This window comes from Pteropus medius, unplaced genomic scaffold, assembly GCF_902729225.1.
Source record: "Pteropus medius unplaced genomic scaffold, Ma_sr-lr_union100, whole genome shotgun sequence".
In the NCBI taxonomy this organism is placed as follows: domain Eukaryota; kingdom Metazoa; phylum Chordata; class Mammalia; order Chiroptera; family Pteropodidae; genus Pteropus; species Pteropus medius.
Window position 1 is genome coordinate 20034993 of NW_024352785.1, and position 15777 is coordinate 20050769.

At 35.1% G+C, this 15777-nt stretch overlaps 1 protein-coding gene across 1 annotated transcript in view; it reads left to right on the plus strand.

The window, feature by feature from the left end:
• Positions 1–15777, plus strand: part of SLC27A6 (solute carrier family 27 member 6) — a 45873-nt gene that overhangs the window by 20019 nt on the left and 10077 nt on the right. The window contains 2 exon segments of the mRNA XM_039848353.1: positions 486–610; positions 11743–11935. Coding sequence (XP_039704287.1) covers positions 486–610; positions 11743–11935 — 318 coding nt within the window.

The following is a 15777-nucleotide window of genomic DNA, read 5'->3' on the forward strand; positions in this document are numbered from 1 at the left end:
CATACTCAGTGTATTCCTGAAGTGGAAAATGCATTGCCCTGGGAATTTGACCATGTGGTTGGAGCTGGCTGTTGACTGGTCTGCTTTCTCCACATGTTCACTCATCCTTTCATTGTCTACCCCTGCCTCCTTACATGGTGGTAGGAGCCTTCCAAGAAGGTAAATGTGGAAGCTGCATAACTCTTAAGATTTATCCTTGAAAGTCACATAGATCATTTCATCTGCATTTTGTTGATCAAGACAAGCCACAAGCCAATCCAAATTCAAAATCTGAGAGGCTGGGAGATAGATCCCATCTCTTGATGGGAGGAATGGCAAATTTACAAAGCAAAGATAAGTGCATAATAAAAATTGCTGAGGCTATCCTTACAAACAATGTACCCCAGACACCCGATTAGTCGGTAGGTAGAACTTGGGACACAGTAGATTCCATTCGCAAACATGCTAAATGTTTCCCTAGTGCCTCATTTTGCCTTTTCTCAGAGGAGCTACTTGTGTGTTAAAGAAGAAATGCTCAGCAAGCCAATTTTGGAATGACCGCAAAAAGCATAACATGACTGTGTTTCAGTATATTGGAGAACTTAGTCGCTTACTCTGCAAACAACCTAAGGTAAGAGTAATCATTCTCACAGAGAAAAAGTAATTTCAGAAAGAAAAAGTATTGAGAGAAAAAGTAATTTTTGTTTGTTTATACTCCATCGTTTTCTAAAACATAGTTTGGCTGACTTAAAAGATGTATGCAATACCCTAAGATAAAATGAAAATAAAACAAGTCAGAGAATATAAAAGGATTGCTATCCAGGAATGTACTAATGTGCTTTATAGTGTGTCAAGAAAGGACAGACCTGCAGTCCAGTCCATTTCATGTTTAAACTGATTAAAATTTCTATATACATGGCATGCATCTGATTATGAAATTAGATGCATGCTATATTTACAGAGAGCAATTATTCCAAGGTTGAATTAAATAATCTTTTTTTCATGCTTCTATTTTATAATGCTTTTTTTTCTTCTTTTTTATTTTTATTTATTTTTATTTTTTATTATAATGACATTGGTTAACAAAATCCAGTAAGTTTCAGGTGTACAATTTAGCAGTAAGGCACATATATATTGCATTGTGTTAAATAATCTTTTAAAGTGCTGTTCTACAAACACTAACAACACTGATTATACTTGTTTCTCTGTTTTTTTTTTTCTTTTGAGTAAGTGATTACGTTAGAAAGTCTTTGTTTGGTTTTGCTTGAATTGTAAAAGGTATCTTACTTTGATTTGCACTTGTCTCCCCACCTAAAGCAGTCATTCCCACATACTTTTGATAAATTGCTCCCTTCTGAAAATAAACAGGCAGAGAGAGTTACAACAGCCTAAAGTTTGTCTTCATTAGTGTGTTTGCTATTTTTCCCTCAGAAGTTATTTTTCTTTTCCTGGTCTCATTTAAATTTCAAGATGCTTATTTTTTAGCTGTCTGATTTTCTAAACATCCTTGAGACTTCAAAGAAGTAATCAACACAAGCCCGTTGAAGAATGATGATAGAGAATGGTTCCTTATGTGGATCGGGCAGCAGAACCTGAAGTATTGCCCTGGGCCCTTGAGAAACACCATTTCTAGGCTAGAGCATCTCTCACTCATCACCATTGCCATCATCACTCCAGCTTAAGGCATGGATGATGAGCATGGATATCTTCCCTGGTTATTTAAAATAAGGACATGCAATCCTTCCTTTACGCACAGCACTGCTAAGACTAGGCTGGAGACATTTAAATAAAACTTGATTAAAGATATGGGATTATACAGGGGAAATAAACACAGAAGAGAATGTGAAACTGGATACTCTTATTTACAAAATGCTTTTATTCATTTTAAGCTTGGAGTTTGCCAGGGAGAGACCTCCTGTCTAGCTTTCAATTCACCTCTTTGTGGCAGAAGCTATCCTATTCTTTTTGTTTGGTCAAGAGAGCTTTAGATGGCTCTAGATTTCCTAGATCCATAGCTATTACAGGGAGTCCCAGAAAAATGTTTTAGTTTTTTTTTTTTTTTTTTTTTTTTTTTTTACCTTTATTCTCTTCAGTAAGACTTTACTATTATCAGGGTTGTGGTCTTATCTGAAGAGTTCCAATAGAATAATTATGCCGCAACCTAACATATTTTCTCTTCTATTTTTCATTGTATTTTTTGGTAATGTGATATCTGAACTAAGTTAATTTAAGGAATTAGTGTCCTCCAGTCAAATAAAAGCAACCTTCTATAAAGGACAGAGTAGGCACTACCTGATGAACATCTTCATGGCCTTTCTAAACTGGGCCCCCAGCCATTTCTCTCATTCTTTAATAGAAACATTAGCTTTGCAAGGTTATTTGCTCAGTAAATATTTATTGAATACATGCACATATTTTTTTAAAGTTTCATCATCTTAAATAATGCTGAAATTATTATCTTCATGCAATATAGCCAATATAGAGTCTCAGAAGTGAAGGTAGTCAAAAGACATGGACATTTGGCGATTTTTATGATATATTTCCAGATTGCTTTTCAAAGTGGTTGACATGATTTAAGCTCTCAACAGTATGGGAGTATGCCTATTGCACAGTCTCTTCTCAATACTGGGCGACATTAAAAATAGTGGTCTTCCAGTTGTGCTTCATGAAGAACTAGATGCTCCCTCAAGCTTCTTCAAAAGTCCCTGAAGGATGAGAAATGGGGAAAACAGGCCAGTCCTCATGGCCCACTCTTTTAAATATGGTAGATGAAACCCAATTCGCTTGGGCTTCTAAACAATATTTTGTTTTAATAAAGAATGTCGGGGTTTTTTTTAAGAATGAGGAAAAGATTGTTTAATTTTATTTATAATTTTAAATTAGAAATAATTTACAAACTAGACTATAATTTGTAAACTACAATTTATAAACTAGAAATAAGCATATTTTTAATGTCTGATGATTAATTTAACTTTAATCATTAAGATGACTGGCAAGGTGGGATAGTGTTTTTGCTGTTTTTCTCCTTTTAAATGTCTCCCTGAGTCTTACTCATTCATCTCCTGGCACATAATGTTTTATCTTATCCATTTGAGCTATTTTTTCTCATTAGAAAGGTATTAATAGTTTGTTATATTTGCTTCAAATCTCTTTTCAAGGTGTTTTCCTTTGAATTTTTTGTGAAATGAAATATCCTTTTCATCTCTTTGAAATTGTAATGCATCAAATTGGGGGAAATGAGAGAATCTGAGAGAACCGATAATTGAAAAAGAATCCCTGATTACTTTTAGTTAATTAAATATTTTAATTCTTAGCTTAAGTTCTTTGAAGGAAAGATAGCATTTTTAAAATAATCTCTAAGCACTTATCTGCAGGCAAATTGAGGAGGCAAGAGGGAAATAAATATAGCTTTGTCCAAAAGAAAAAAAATTAATCATTTTTCTGAGTAGAGATGCATCATATTACCTAATCTCCTTTGTTGATTTCACACTGAGAAAGTACAAGCAGGTCTTGGCATTAAAGATTGGAGAAAAAGAGAGTCATTCTGTTATGACATCTTATCCCTTCAAGGAGATCTTGCTTTTTGCTGTCCAATATTCCTTGCTTTCGGTAAACTTTTCCCACAGGGAAGGAATAGTGTCTGCTATGCAGCCAGCACAGCAGTGGCTTCGGGTAGAGCCAGAGAATGAACAAGTGAAATGATCTACACTCTCAAGAATTAAAATTCAGTGTCTCATAAGCCATGGTTTGAAGCCCCCATAGACATTTATTTAAATAAATCCTTAAGTAAAAGAAAGCAAAACCACATATTCTCTAAATATATCCAGATTTGTTGTCAATCTCAAGATAAGTAATATTTTCCTAAAGAGATTTACCTGCAAGCAGAAATCACAGTCTGAGATGAGTGTTTATAGGTAGTTGCATAAAAATGCCTTACAGTTGGCTTTTCCCTAGCAGAAAACATTTATACACCCAGCACCCAAATGTCCATAGTTTTATATGGCTAGATTCCTGCTTGACATCTCCACTTAGAATCTAGTTCACATCTTATCTAAAAAATAGCCAAAGCCTAGCTTTTTACACTCTCCTCCATCAAAATGCAACTCCTTGCCACCATCCTAACCTTCTTAGTTAATAACTCCCCTCTTCCAGTCACAAAAGTTCTGGAATCTCCCTTGAAATTTCTTTCTCTCATACTCCCTGTCTAATCCATGAGCAAATCCTGGAGATTCTACCTTCAAATATATCCTGAATCAAACCTCATTTTACCACCTACTGATGCTCTCATCTAAGTCAGCACTACTTCTTGCCTAAAATTTTAGCAAAAGCTTCTCCTTAACTCTACTTTTTCCCTCTTAAATTTTACTCTGGGGTAAGCAGTTGGAATGATTCTACTACCGTGTAAGCCCCATTATGTTACTTCACTACTCAGATTCCTCTGATGGCTTACTTGGAAGAAAATCCAAATTCCCCTAGCATGAACTACAGAGCTCTATATGATCTGCTCCCCTGCTGGGACCTCCTTTCACCACCCCCTCATTCCTAACCCTGCTCACACTCAGCTCCGTATTCACTCCACTCTAGCCTCACTGGCCTCCTTGCTTTTCCTCTAATGCACCAGGACTCTCAGTTTTCACCCACTGAATATTCCCCCAGAAATCTGCATGGCTCACTGCCTAACTCATTTAAATCCCCTCCTAGGAAAGGCCTTTGCTGGCCACAATCCCCATTGATGTGTGGTATGGTCCCCTTACAACTCAGACGGACCTCATACCCCATTTGTTTCAGATGTTGAGACTGACGATGCCACATGTGCACCAGGGGTACATGAACAGGTTTATTACTCACATAATGGGGCTTTCTGGGGGGAGCAGGGCAGGGTCCTAAGCATGTCCAAAAATGGCTTGAAAGAGTAAGGGAAGAGACCAATTCTGCTTTTATTATGATAAGGGGCAGCAGTGGGGTGAGGGGTCTTGTGCATGTGAGGCCACTTGTGTGCTTCGAACTTCTGTTGGTGCCAGAGGAAGGAGTCCTGGGCTTTCTCATTAGTTTGCCCAGATGTGGGACAGAAGAGGAAAGGGGACTGGTGGCGCTTGAAAGCTGTCTGCAGTCCAACATGAAGAATGGAGTCAGACTCTATCACAGTGTCTCCTAGTCTTCTTCACGGCTTTGCTTGAACATATTACCCCACTACTTATTACCCTTACGTTACTCCCAGTACACTATACGTTCCAGGAAAGCAGGGCATTAACCTTTTTATCTATAGTTATATCCTCAGTACCTAGAATGGTGTCTGACACATAGTAGATGCACAATAAAAAAATATTTTTTAATCAAGTAACAAATATAACAAGCCCAGTTGCTGGGAGACTTACATGCTCATGAGCAAGACAATCTTTTCCTAGGCCCAGACCCGCAAGGGAAACTCATTTATTATCAGAAAGTCAGAGTTCCTGGGGAGGACAGAGCCCAGTGAGGGAGTAGGATAAATCAAAGGTTTGCATCATTGCATAGAGGCAGTTAGGCAATGCTGCATCCAGCTTACAACAGAAATGATCTTGCTAATGGGCCCTTTTCTTTATGTTGACACAGACCTTTTTGAGGTGAGTTAACACAGTCATTTGGGTTAGAGGCAAGTCTTACAAACCTGTGGAGCTGGCTTTTCTTTACAAGGCAACTTCGAAATGTCTCTGGTCTGAAGCATTGCTTTCCTTCCACTTTCAGTTCTCCCACGTGCTGCCAGGATTCTGAATAGAAAGCATCTATTCAGAATAAGTGGTCTATAAATTACAATCCCTGTTACTATTATATCTAGAAAATGAATTTGAAGTAAGTCTACAATGTGGTTACTTTTTGCTGTAACACAGAAAGTCTTTTCAAACTATTATTTATGCCTTAAAATGGTGGTTGAACTGGTGGCTGTTACCTCTGAAACCATGTGTGCCCAAACCCAAGCTGGAAAGGCAACATTACAAAGATTTTTCAGGGACTGCTGGAGCCCACACTGTCTCAGCCTTGCAGGCTTCTCATTTTATGTACTGTCTGGTCCTCTTCTAAAGAGGCCCCCAGCCTCTCCTACTACCATTCCTTTCCTGCTTCAGTATAAGTCTGCTATCCTGTTTTTCTTCCTGGGATTCTCTGATATCCTATTTGGATTTAATGTTACTTTGACCTGTTCTGTAATATCTAGCTGGCTTCTTATCTATATTTTGTCAATATATATTAGAGTGTCTGTGAAGGAAGCAAACTGTTGGAATGTATAGTTATTGGTATGGGGTGTATTGGTGTGACACACATGCATGTGTAATTGCCAGTAGGTTTTAGGAAAAATAGATTTAATATTAAATGAAATCAAGATGGAAGGATTATAATCCCTAATGCATGTTGTTATATATTTTAGATGATCCTTTAGGAATTAGACCATAATTTTGTTTGGGGCATTAAGCAGCTAGTTCTCCAGGGCCGAAGGCGGGAATTATTTACCCCTTTCTTTTCACTATGAATTTATGTTTCTTTTCTGTCTCTCCATCTACTAACAAACAGTATAGTCTTTGTTTCATAAGAAATCAGGGTTGATACAAAATTACCTGTATTTAAAGGAACCTCCGGAGTTTCATTTTTCATAGGCATATAAAGAGGCTATTCACCCTGGGTGTGTTATAGATTCTCTGAATAGGAATAAGCACATGTTCTGGAATAAAGAGACTTTGTTTTTAGGAGAGCATTGTCAGAGGCCTGCTATTTGAGCAACAGAATAAATAAATCGGTAACCCAGTAGGAGGTAACTGTACTTCAGTCATTGCCTCACATATAAGCAGCTCAATAAACACTAATGGAAAAACAGGTCCCAAAGAACATTTTGAAGAAACAAGAGCCTTGGTTCGAACCCATGTAACTACTGGTATGGTCACATCAATTTGATGCATGGCACTGAAAGCTATAGGGAAGCTTATGGTCTGCCGAAATTTAAGATCTTGGGGTCTGTGTATTAAAAGCTCTGATCCATTCATCAAATTCTCTTTTAAATTACAAATGGAATTTTAAATGGCTGAAGATAAAATGAGTACTTTCTATATATTGTAAAATAGCTTACTCTACACATGCGCCCAAGTGTGTAAACGCTTAAGCACTAACTACTGAGTTAGAAACTCATGTTTTGATTGCTTCCTATTACTGAAATCATGGGGAAAGTCTTGGAAAAATAGCGCATGGGCTTTTGAGGAGGTTTTGAGCTGCTTTTCTTTTTCTCTCCCTTTTTTCCTTCTGTCCTTCCTTCCTTCCTTCCCTCTTTCCTTCCCTCCCTATCTCCCTTTCATCCTTCCTTTCCCAAATATGTTGTGGACATCTCTGTGCACCACGCATTGTTCTAGGCAATGGAGTATAGCAGAGAACTGCCCATATAGCACGTAAATTTTAACACGTTTAAATTGTATCTCTATTTAGCATGTGACTCTGGACCTGAATTTCATTATCCCAGTGTGCAAAATAAGAATAATGCTTCTTATTTTATAGGGTTATCAGAGTGATCGAAATGAGATAAACGGCAACCTGACCTGGGGCTTTAACATATTCAGTCCCTTTGCTTCTCCTGATTTGGCTACAAACATGATTTTTGTTCCTGTCCTGTACTCTGGATTTCTGTATTTGCCCTGTTCTTGGTCTCTCTACCTCAGTTTCTGTTTGCACATCTGTATTTGCGTGTATCTCAGTACCTGTGTTTCTGTGTGCAGCTGTGTCTCCGTATTTGGGTGTCTCTATGTGTGCTACTCTCTTTCTTCAAGTCTGTCTCTCTGTATCTCGTTCATCTTCTATTTTTCCCCTTTCTTTCTGTGTGTGTGCATGTATTATGTGTGAGAGAGAGAGAGACAGAGACAGAGACAGAGACAGAGACAGTCTTTCCGTGTACATGTGTCTTTGTCTCTGTATCTTGCTCTCAGTGTATGGGTCTCTCTCTGTCTCTGTGAATATGTCTCACTTCGCATTCCTACGTGAGTGTGTGTGAGTGTCTCTGCATCTCTCTGTATTTCTCTCACAGTGTGGGTCTCTCTCTGTCTCTGCATATGTCACTCTGTGTCCACATTTCTATGTATTATCTTTATTTCATTCTCTGTCCCTTTCTATGTGTTATTCTAATTCTCTCTCTCTTTCTCTCTCTCTTTTTCTCTCTCTCTCTCTCTCTCTCTTCTCACTGTCTTGCTCTTTATCTTGCTCTCTCTCTTCCTCTCTCCCTCTCTCCCTCTCTCTCTCTGTGTATCATCTCTTTGCTTTCTTTTTCTGTGAGTCTCTCTCACTTTCACTCTCTGTCTTTCCTGCTTTCTATCTGTCTCTGTGTTTCATGCACTCTCTCTGACTCTCTATATCTATTGGTCTCTCTATGTCTCCCGTTTCTGCCACTCTGTCTTTCTCTTGTGTATATGTATATGTAGATGTTATGTATTCTTTCATTCATTTAATTATACTCATATTTATGCATGCTCTCCTCATTCCATTCTCAGCACAGCTTAGATATCCAGTGACTTTTAGGTAACCTCATGGCTCAGGAAGAATTAAAAGGAATAGGAATTTATTCTAAAGAAGGCTTGAGGGAACTTATCGACAGAGGAGGCAATTTTTTAGATTACAGATGGATGTTATGAAGATTTGGTTGTATTTTAGATGATGCACTGCTAATTTTATAGCAATTTCAAAATTAACACATATAAAACCAAATATAATTAACAACCCTTAGACTCTCCTCTCAAATTCCATATGTTCCAGAATCACTTTTTAATGCTCCCTTTGTCAATTCTGATGATTTTTTCTTCTTCACATTTGTTATTCTGCTGATTCTCCTTTTCCATTTCCCTAACCATAACCTGGTTTCTCCCTTTTATCACCTTTCATCTAGAAAACTTAAGCTGCTGCCCTTGACCCCTGCCAATCTCCTAGTCCGTCATGCCAGTTGGAGCCAAGTTCATGCTGTTTTTATATCAGGCTCTGTTTGATGCCTTTCTTTGGCTTCCAGTCATCTTCCAAGGTCACAGGAAAGCTTCACAACATCACTAGCTGGGTAGCCTTTTTAAAAAAGGCTTATCAGTCCAATATTTGCCCACCTACCAATATGCTTAATGTGCATAAGAAGCTATTTGACCACTTTACAAATAAAACCAACTCACAGTTATTTGAGATAAAGCTCTTCTCAATAAAGAAACATAAAATGAACATACATGGGAATCTGGATGAGAAAGCTTTATGAACCAATATTTGTAGCACCAGTGTATTGTCCAGTTAACCAGATGGTGCTTGACTTATGTTAATATTAAGAGATTGTTGCTCTTTTGACATTATTTATAATTTAGGACAAGAGTCAATAGACTTTTTCTGTAAAGCACCAGATTAGTCAATATTTTAGGCTTTGTGGATTATACTGTCTCTGTCATAACTACTTAATTCTACCTCTGCATTGCAAAAGCGGCAATAGACAATCCGTATAAATAGGTATGGTGTAATTAAGAGACCCTTTTTATGTGACAATTTGGTAACAAAGTTATAAAAATATTTACAACTGTTGGCTTCTTCCAGGAATCTATCCTAATGAGATGCAATGATTTATAAACAAAATATTCACTCAGTATTATTTATAAGGGTGAATATTTACAGTTTGGCTATCCAAAAATAGGTGATAGTAAATAAATTATAACAGCAAATAAATTATTGTGATATAATTATATGAAAATTATATAATCATGTTTTTAGAGTATAAGAGCTAATAATGTAGAACAAGGCCCAGAATGTATTATATTAATAAAGTAGAATAGTATATAGTTCTACATGCAGTGTGATTATAACATTTTATGTACATATGTGGATATATAAAAATAATAATGTTGGTGTGGTAGGATTACAGATTATTCTTATTTCTTTTTTGATTTTTCTGTACTTTAAAATTTTTCTATCCTGTGCATGCATTTTAACATCAGAAGAAATACACATTCTCTTTTTCTCCATAACACTAAATAATGAGTCAGTTGATTTTTTCTCATACCCTTCAAAGCATGATTTTCTGGACTTTTTTAAAGGAGAGGAAAATAGAATAAAAACATCTTGAGAGTTGAATAAATGAACTTTATATTTCTTGACAAAAGCCCTATTCTAGTTTTGATAATTTGATATTCTATATCAAATAAATCATTTTGGACCATTTAGTAAGCATGTTTAGCTATAGCCCACACAGGTTAAAGTCTGTGGAATTTGATTTATAAACCACCTTCTTATTGGTTTATGGAGTGTGCCAACACATTTTATAAATAATGATACTTGTTAAAACATCTCTGACCTGAAAAGCATCCAAGAATTATACCATGTTAGCAAGTGTTCTCTGTTCAAGCGGAATGAATCCTAAGGTGTACAACACTAGTGTTTTATACAGGAAAATGGCAGTGGAAAATCCAAGAGCTTGTTCCTGCCACATAGGCAATATCTGACTTGCCCATAGGTTGGAACAGGGGCAGAACTGCTCAGGGTTATATTTAGTGGTGGGAAAGACTCCTCTGTCCTGGAAAGAGCTGCTCATCTGAGTGAGTTTTTTTCTTTCCATCCGCAGAATATTTACCATAAACCCCACTGATGTGGCCCCAAGGAAATCAGCAAGTCAGGCTGTTGTTTCCAGTGTACCCACGGTCTTAGGTGTCTCTCTTATTTTTTTTAATTAATTTTTATTTTATCAAATTGTTTTTACAGTTAAACAAAATTGAATAGTACTGTCAAGATAAAAAGTACCCACCTGCTATCAATATTTTGTCTCTGCAATGAACATAGAAGTGCCAGTTGGAGCCAAGTTCACTAGTGTTGCACAAATTAACATTTTCATTTCTTTGGATAAATACCCAGAAGTGTAATTGCTGGATCATTTGGTAGTTCCATATTTAGTTTTTTGAGGACCCTCCATACTGTTTTCCACAGCAGCTGCACCAAATTTACATTCCCATCAACAGAGCACAAGGGCTCCCATTTCTCCATATCTTCTCCAACACATGTTATTTCTTGTCTTTTTTAAGACAGCCATTCTAACGGGGGTGAGGTTATAATTATTGATCAGTGTACAATTCATGTTAATTAACATAGTGCTCATTGAATATAGCATAAAATATAGTTATTTTTTTAATTCCAAAAGTAAAAATATGAAATACCACGCATTCAAAAATGGTAGTCCCAAGTAGTTGTCATAATATTTGCAGCCTAATATTACAGTGATTAGATGACCTCAATTTATTGTTTACTATATGCTAAGCACTGGGCTTATAGTAAACTGTATAGTGAAGTATGTAAGTGAGATAAGTGTTATCAGTTTTTGCAGATGAACAAACTGAGAATCAGAATGGTATTCAACCTTTTGCTCAGTTACATAGCTAATAAATGATACAGCTGAGAGTATAAACCTAAATATATTTTATAACTTCTTTGAAGTAATGCTTTTTCTCCTAAAATATGCTTTCTTCCTTACCTGATATCTACCAAAATAAGGCTTTAGTAGTCTGGAGTTTAGAAAGAGATTTTCCCAGTTAGGGGAAAATAAAAGCTCTTACTCTGGGCCAGTGTTAGTTTCATCAGCTATTGGACATGGTTCTGCAACAGACTTACGTGATTTTTTTTTTTTACTTCCCTTCTATTATCACACATATGCAACTTACTTCTAGATATTTACCATTTAAGTAATAGTAATGAAGGAAAGAATTGGAAACTAGAACTAATAAATTCAAGTAAATCTTTTCTTCCAACAGAAAGAAGGAGAAAAAAGATCATCAGGTGCATTTGGCAGTTGGAAATGTTCCATGGAGTGATATATGGAGAGAATTTTTAGACAGATTTGGAAATATTAAGATGTGTGAGTTTTATGGAGCTACTGAAAGAAACATTTTTTCAATGAATCACACTGGAGAAATTGGAGCAATCAGGAGAATAAATTTCTTTTACAAAGTAAGTACCGTATTTTCTTTACAGAAGAAATATTTTGAGATCTACTAACCTCTCTTCTAGCTTTGTGCTTATAAATTATCATAAATATTATGATAATTTTTTTTTTTTTAGATTGAAAACGTCTATAAATAAAATAGTGGTCTCTAGGTGAACTATGTTTTCCCTCTATCTTATGCGGATAATGATACCTAATTATTTTGTTCATTTGCCAAATTTAATGATGTTACATATAAACAGCAAGCATATACCTTGATATATTTGACTCCATTTTTCTTGAGTATTTTTAATCCACTAATTCTACTTACCTTTTATTTTTAAATCACTGAGAAATTATTTATAAGCTTCTAATATATGATTTCTTTAAAAACTGTATCAATACCACTAAAATCTTAAAAGCAGCCCCAAATCACCTTCCTAGGAGTAAAAGACTTATAGCTGATCTCTCTCTCAATGGCAGCCATGGAGGACAAATGATAGTGGACAGATATCTTCAATTGACTTGGAGAAAATAATTGTCAAAATAGAATTTATACTCAACAATATTTTTTAAAGAATGAAACTGAAAATAAAGAAAACAGCCTTGAAACTTATATAGCAAAATTTTTATAACCTCAAGAGGAAATAAATAAATTTAGAATCAAAGAATATTTTATTATAGCTCTTTCAGTATTTCATAGTTCAAGTAAGGGAAAAAAACTTCAGTGATATAGAATATTTGAGGAACACAATAAACAAACTATTTGAACTCATGGACATATATAGGACATTGCATCTAAAAACTGGAGAACATGTATTCTTTTCAAGCAAATTTCAAAAGATTGAATAAATATGCCTTATATTCTCTGACAACAGTTTAATTAAAGTAAAAGTACATTTTTATATGATAGCTAGATCATCCCCTATATATTTGGAAGTAAAACATCTCTAAATTTCCATGAGTCAACAAAAAATCAGAAATTAGAAAATAATTTGAGCTGAATCATAATGAAAACATTACATTTCAAAATTTGTGGACTCAGATAAGAACAGCTGAAAATTAGTGAGCTAAATATTCATTTCTATAAGTTAATTTAAAAATAAATAAACTCAAAGAAAATCAAAGGAAGGAAATTATTAATAAAGAGCATAAATTTTAAAAACAGAAAAAAGTGTCGAAAGAGATAAAAATATAATTTTTTAAAAGCAAAGAAATAGATTTAAAGCTGGTGTAAAATTGCCTAACATTCGAAATCTAAAGAAGGTACAAACCGTTTTTATAATGCATTCTTTGAAATTTTAAGAGTCTTGTTGCTATGTCAGAAATACATTCATATTCTGAACCAAAGTATTTTTGGGAAAATAAGTGCTGATATTACTGAATTTTACATTCCTTACAGTTAATTTTCTTAATTCGTTTCACTGTTAAAAATTGGTATTTATATTAAAAGCTCCTTAGTGAAGCTGAGTCATTCCAAAGTAATCATCCAACAGAAATACAATAAATATTTATATTTTTATTACTGACTTGACTTCATTATAATTTTCTCATATCTTAAATTCCCTATCAGAATGTAATAATGTCAATAATGCACGAAGTCATGATTGTCTCCAATTTATTTAGAAGACTTCTGATTTTCAATTCATTTTAGGGTTTTTTTTCAGTTTGGAAATGAAAAAAAATGTACCTAATATCATATGAATTCTAGTCTGTCTTTTATCGTCTTATTCCCATACTGTTTTGTTACATAGCAGGCAACCAGAAAAATTTAGACCAATAACTGTTTCATAATTATGTGAGGAGATTTGATCAGAGTGTCTCTCAAAAATTTAAACCTAATGGAAGCATTTGTTGTCTCAGAGAGGAATCAGCCTCTAAACGGAGATAGGATGTTATAAGTGAAGGAAAATGACAAGGTAGCAACACAGAGTTCCTGTGACCCAAACATCCTTCTTGTGGGCTGTTATTTAACTATTTAAATGTGCGACATTAAAGGAATATGGGTCCCATTTATGCCTCCAAAGCAAACAATATAAAAGAAAAATAGGCGACAATTTGAAAGACTAATCCAAGTTATGGACTGCCTTCTTTTCTACACCTGAGGATAATAATTGGGAAGAAACAAACATGAAATCCCTAGAGGAAATAAAACTTAAAAGTTTCATTAGCTTTTGGACATGCTTCTGCAGCAGAATGGGAGAAAATGTATCTACATAAAAAGCAGCTGAAAAAAATATGAATGCACATCAAATAATAAGTTTTCCAAAATGGACAGGAAATATTTAGAAAAACAGTCTTCTGTAGGTTCAAAAATTGCAATAATATTCTCTTTCAAAATAGAGCTCAAAAAAGAGGAGAGTTGAAGGAAAATAAATCAACAAAAGGAGTTGGAAAGTGGCATGCTCAGCTCAAAAAAGAAAAATGAAAATATTTTGGAGATGAACACCACATTAAAGGACTTAAAAACAAACAAGACTAAATATTGTTAGGAAGCGAGACAGATGGGACTAAGGAATTACACAAACAATAAAAAGTATACACATAATAATATAAAATACACTAAAAAGATAAATTTTGAAGACATAGACAATGATCTGACATATGCTTAATTGGTGTTCCTGCAGAAAAAAAAAATCAAAGAGATAAAAAAATTATTTGAAACCTAATAGAAGAAGATTTGCTTTAAATAATGATTCGAATCTTTGGCAAAAGAGCACATTGTGTTCCAGGAAAAAAAAAATATGACATAGAATGATCATCAGAAAAATATACCCTGGTGAAATTACCGAACATAAATTAAAGAACCATAAGGAGATGCTGGGCAGAAAAGGCAAAGGATGTACCAAGTGCAGGGAGAAAGTGGAAAACATCTCGGGCATCTCTCAAAAGAAAAACAAAACACTCGGTGTCAGGGGAAAAAAGGAAAGTAATGTTGTCACCTGAGAACATGAGATCTAAGTTGTTCTTCAAGTATGAAGGCAGCAAAGAAGTGTTCTCAAAATTTTAAGAAATCAGAGAATATAATACCCATGTATTTAGAGAAATGCAATACTTCTTTATAAAATTCATCAAATGAGAATTTCTGGTCAACCTGAAGATAAAGCAGAATTTAGCGATGAAAGAATCACCTTCGGTTAAAAGGTTTCATTGAATCCGTTTAAATATAGAAGGTTGAATAGCTCGGAGTTATGTTTACAGATAGAATGAGAATTTAAATCCTCACGATACCAATATAATTATGACACTAACAAAAATGGGAATTGGGTGAGAGGAGAGAAGGAAACATAAATGCTAATCTCTCATCTTTCATAGGAGTAAATCCATAGATGCAAAGTAAAGATAAAATATGGGCTCTAATAAAAAGGCTCATTTTCCTCACATTTTACAAACTTTTTTATTGTCTTTAAAGTAGGCATCTTTTAGGGACTAGGAAATTTAGCCAACTGTGAAGTTAGGAAACAGTCCACACAAGAACACTCTAATTTCTAACTTCAATTGTAGTTTGAGAGTCCTTAAGACCATTTTTAGGTTCGATAATTCTAGAAGGATTCATAAAACTCACTGAAAGCAGTTGTACTTAGCGTCGCACAGTTTATTACATCTAAAGGATATAGATTAAAATCAGCCAGAGGAAAAAGCAATAGGGCAGAATCCAGGAGAGCACCAAATGCAAGGCTTCCCAGTGTTCTCTCTTATGGAGTCAGGATAGTATTTCTTTCTCGTAACCAATATGTAACAAGATAACATGGAGTATTGCCAGCTAGGGAACTTTACCCAGACATGATGTCCCAAGTCTTTTGGGGGACTCGATCATTTAAATCTAGTTGGCTGCATCCTTAGCTGACCTCCATCTATAACCCTTCAGG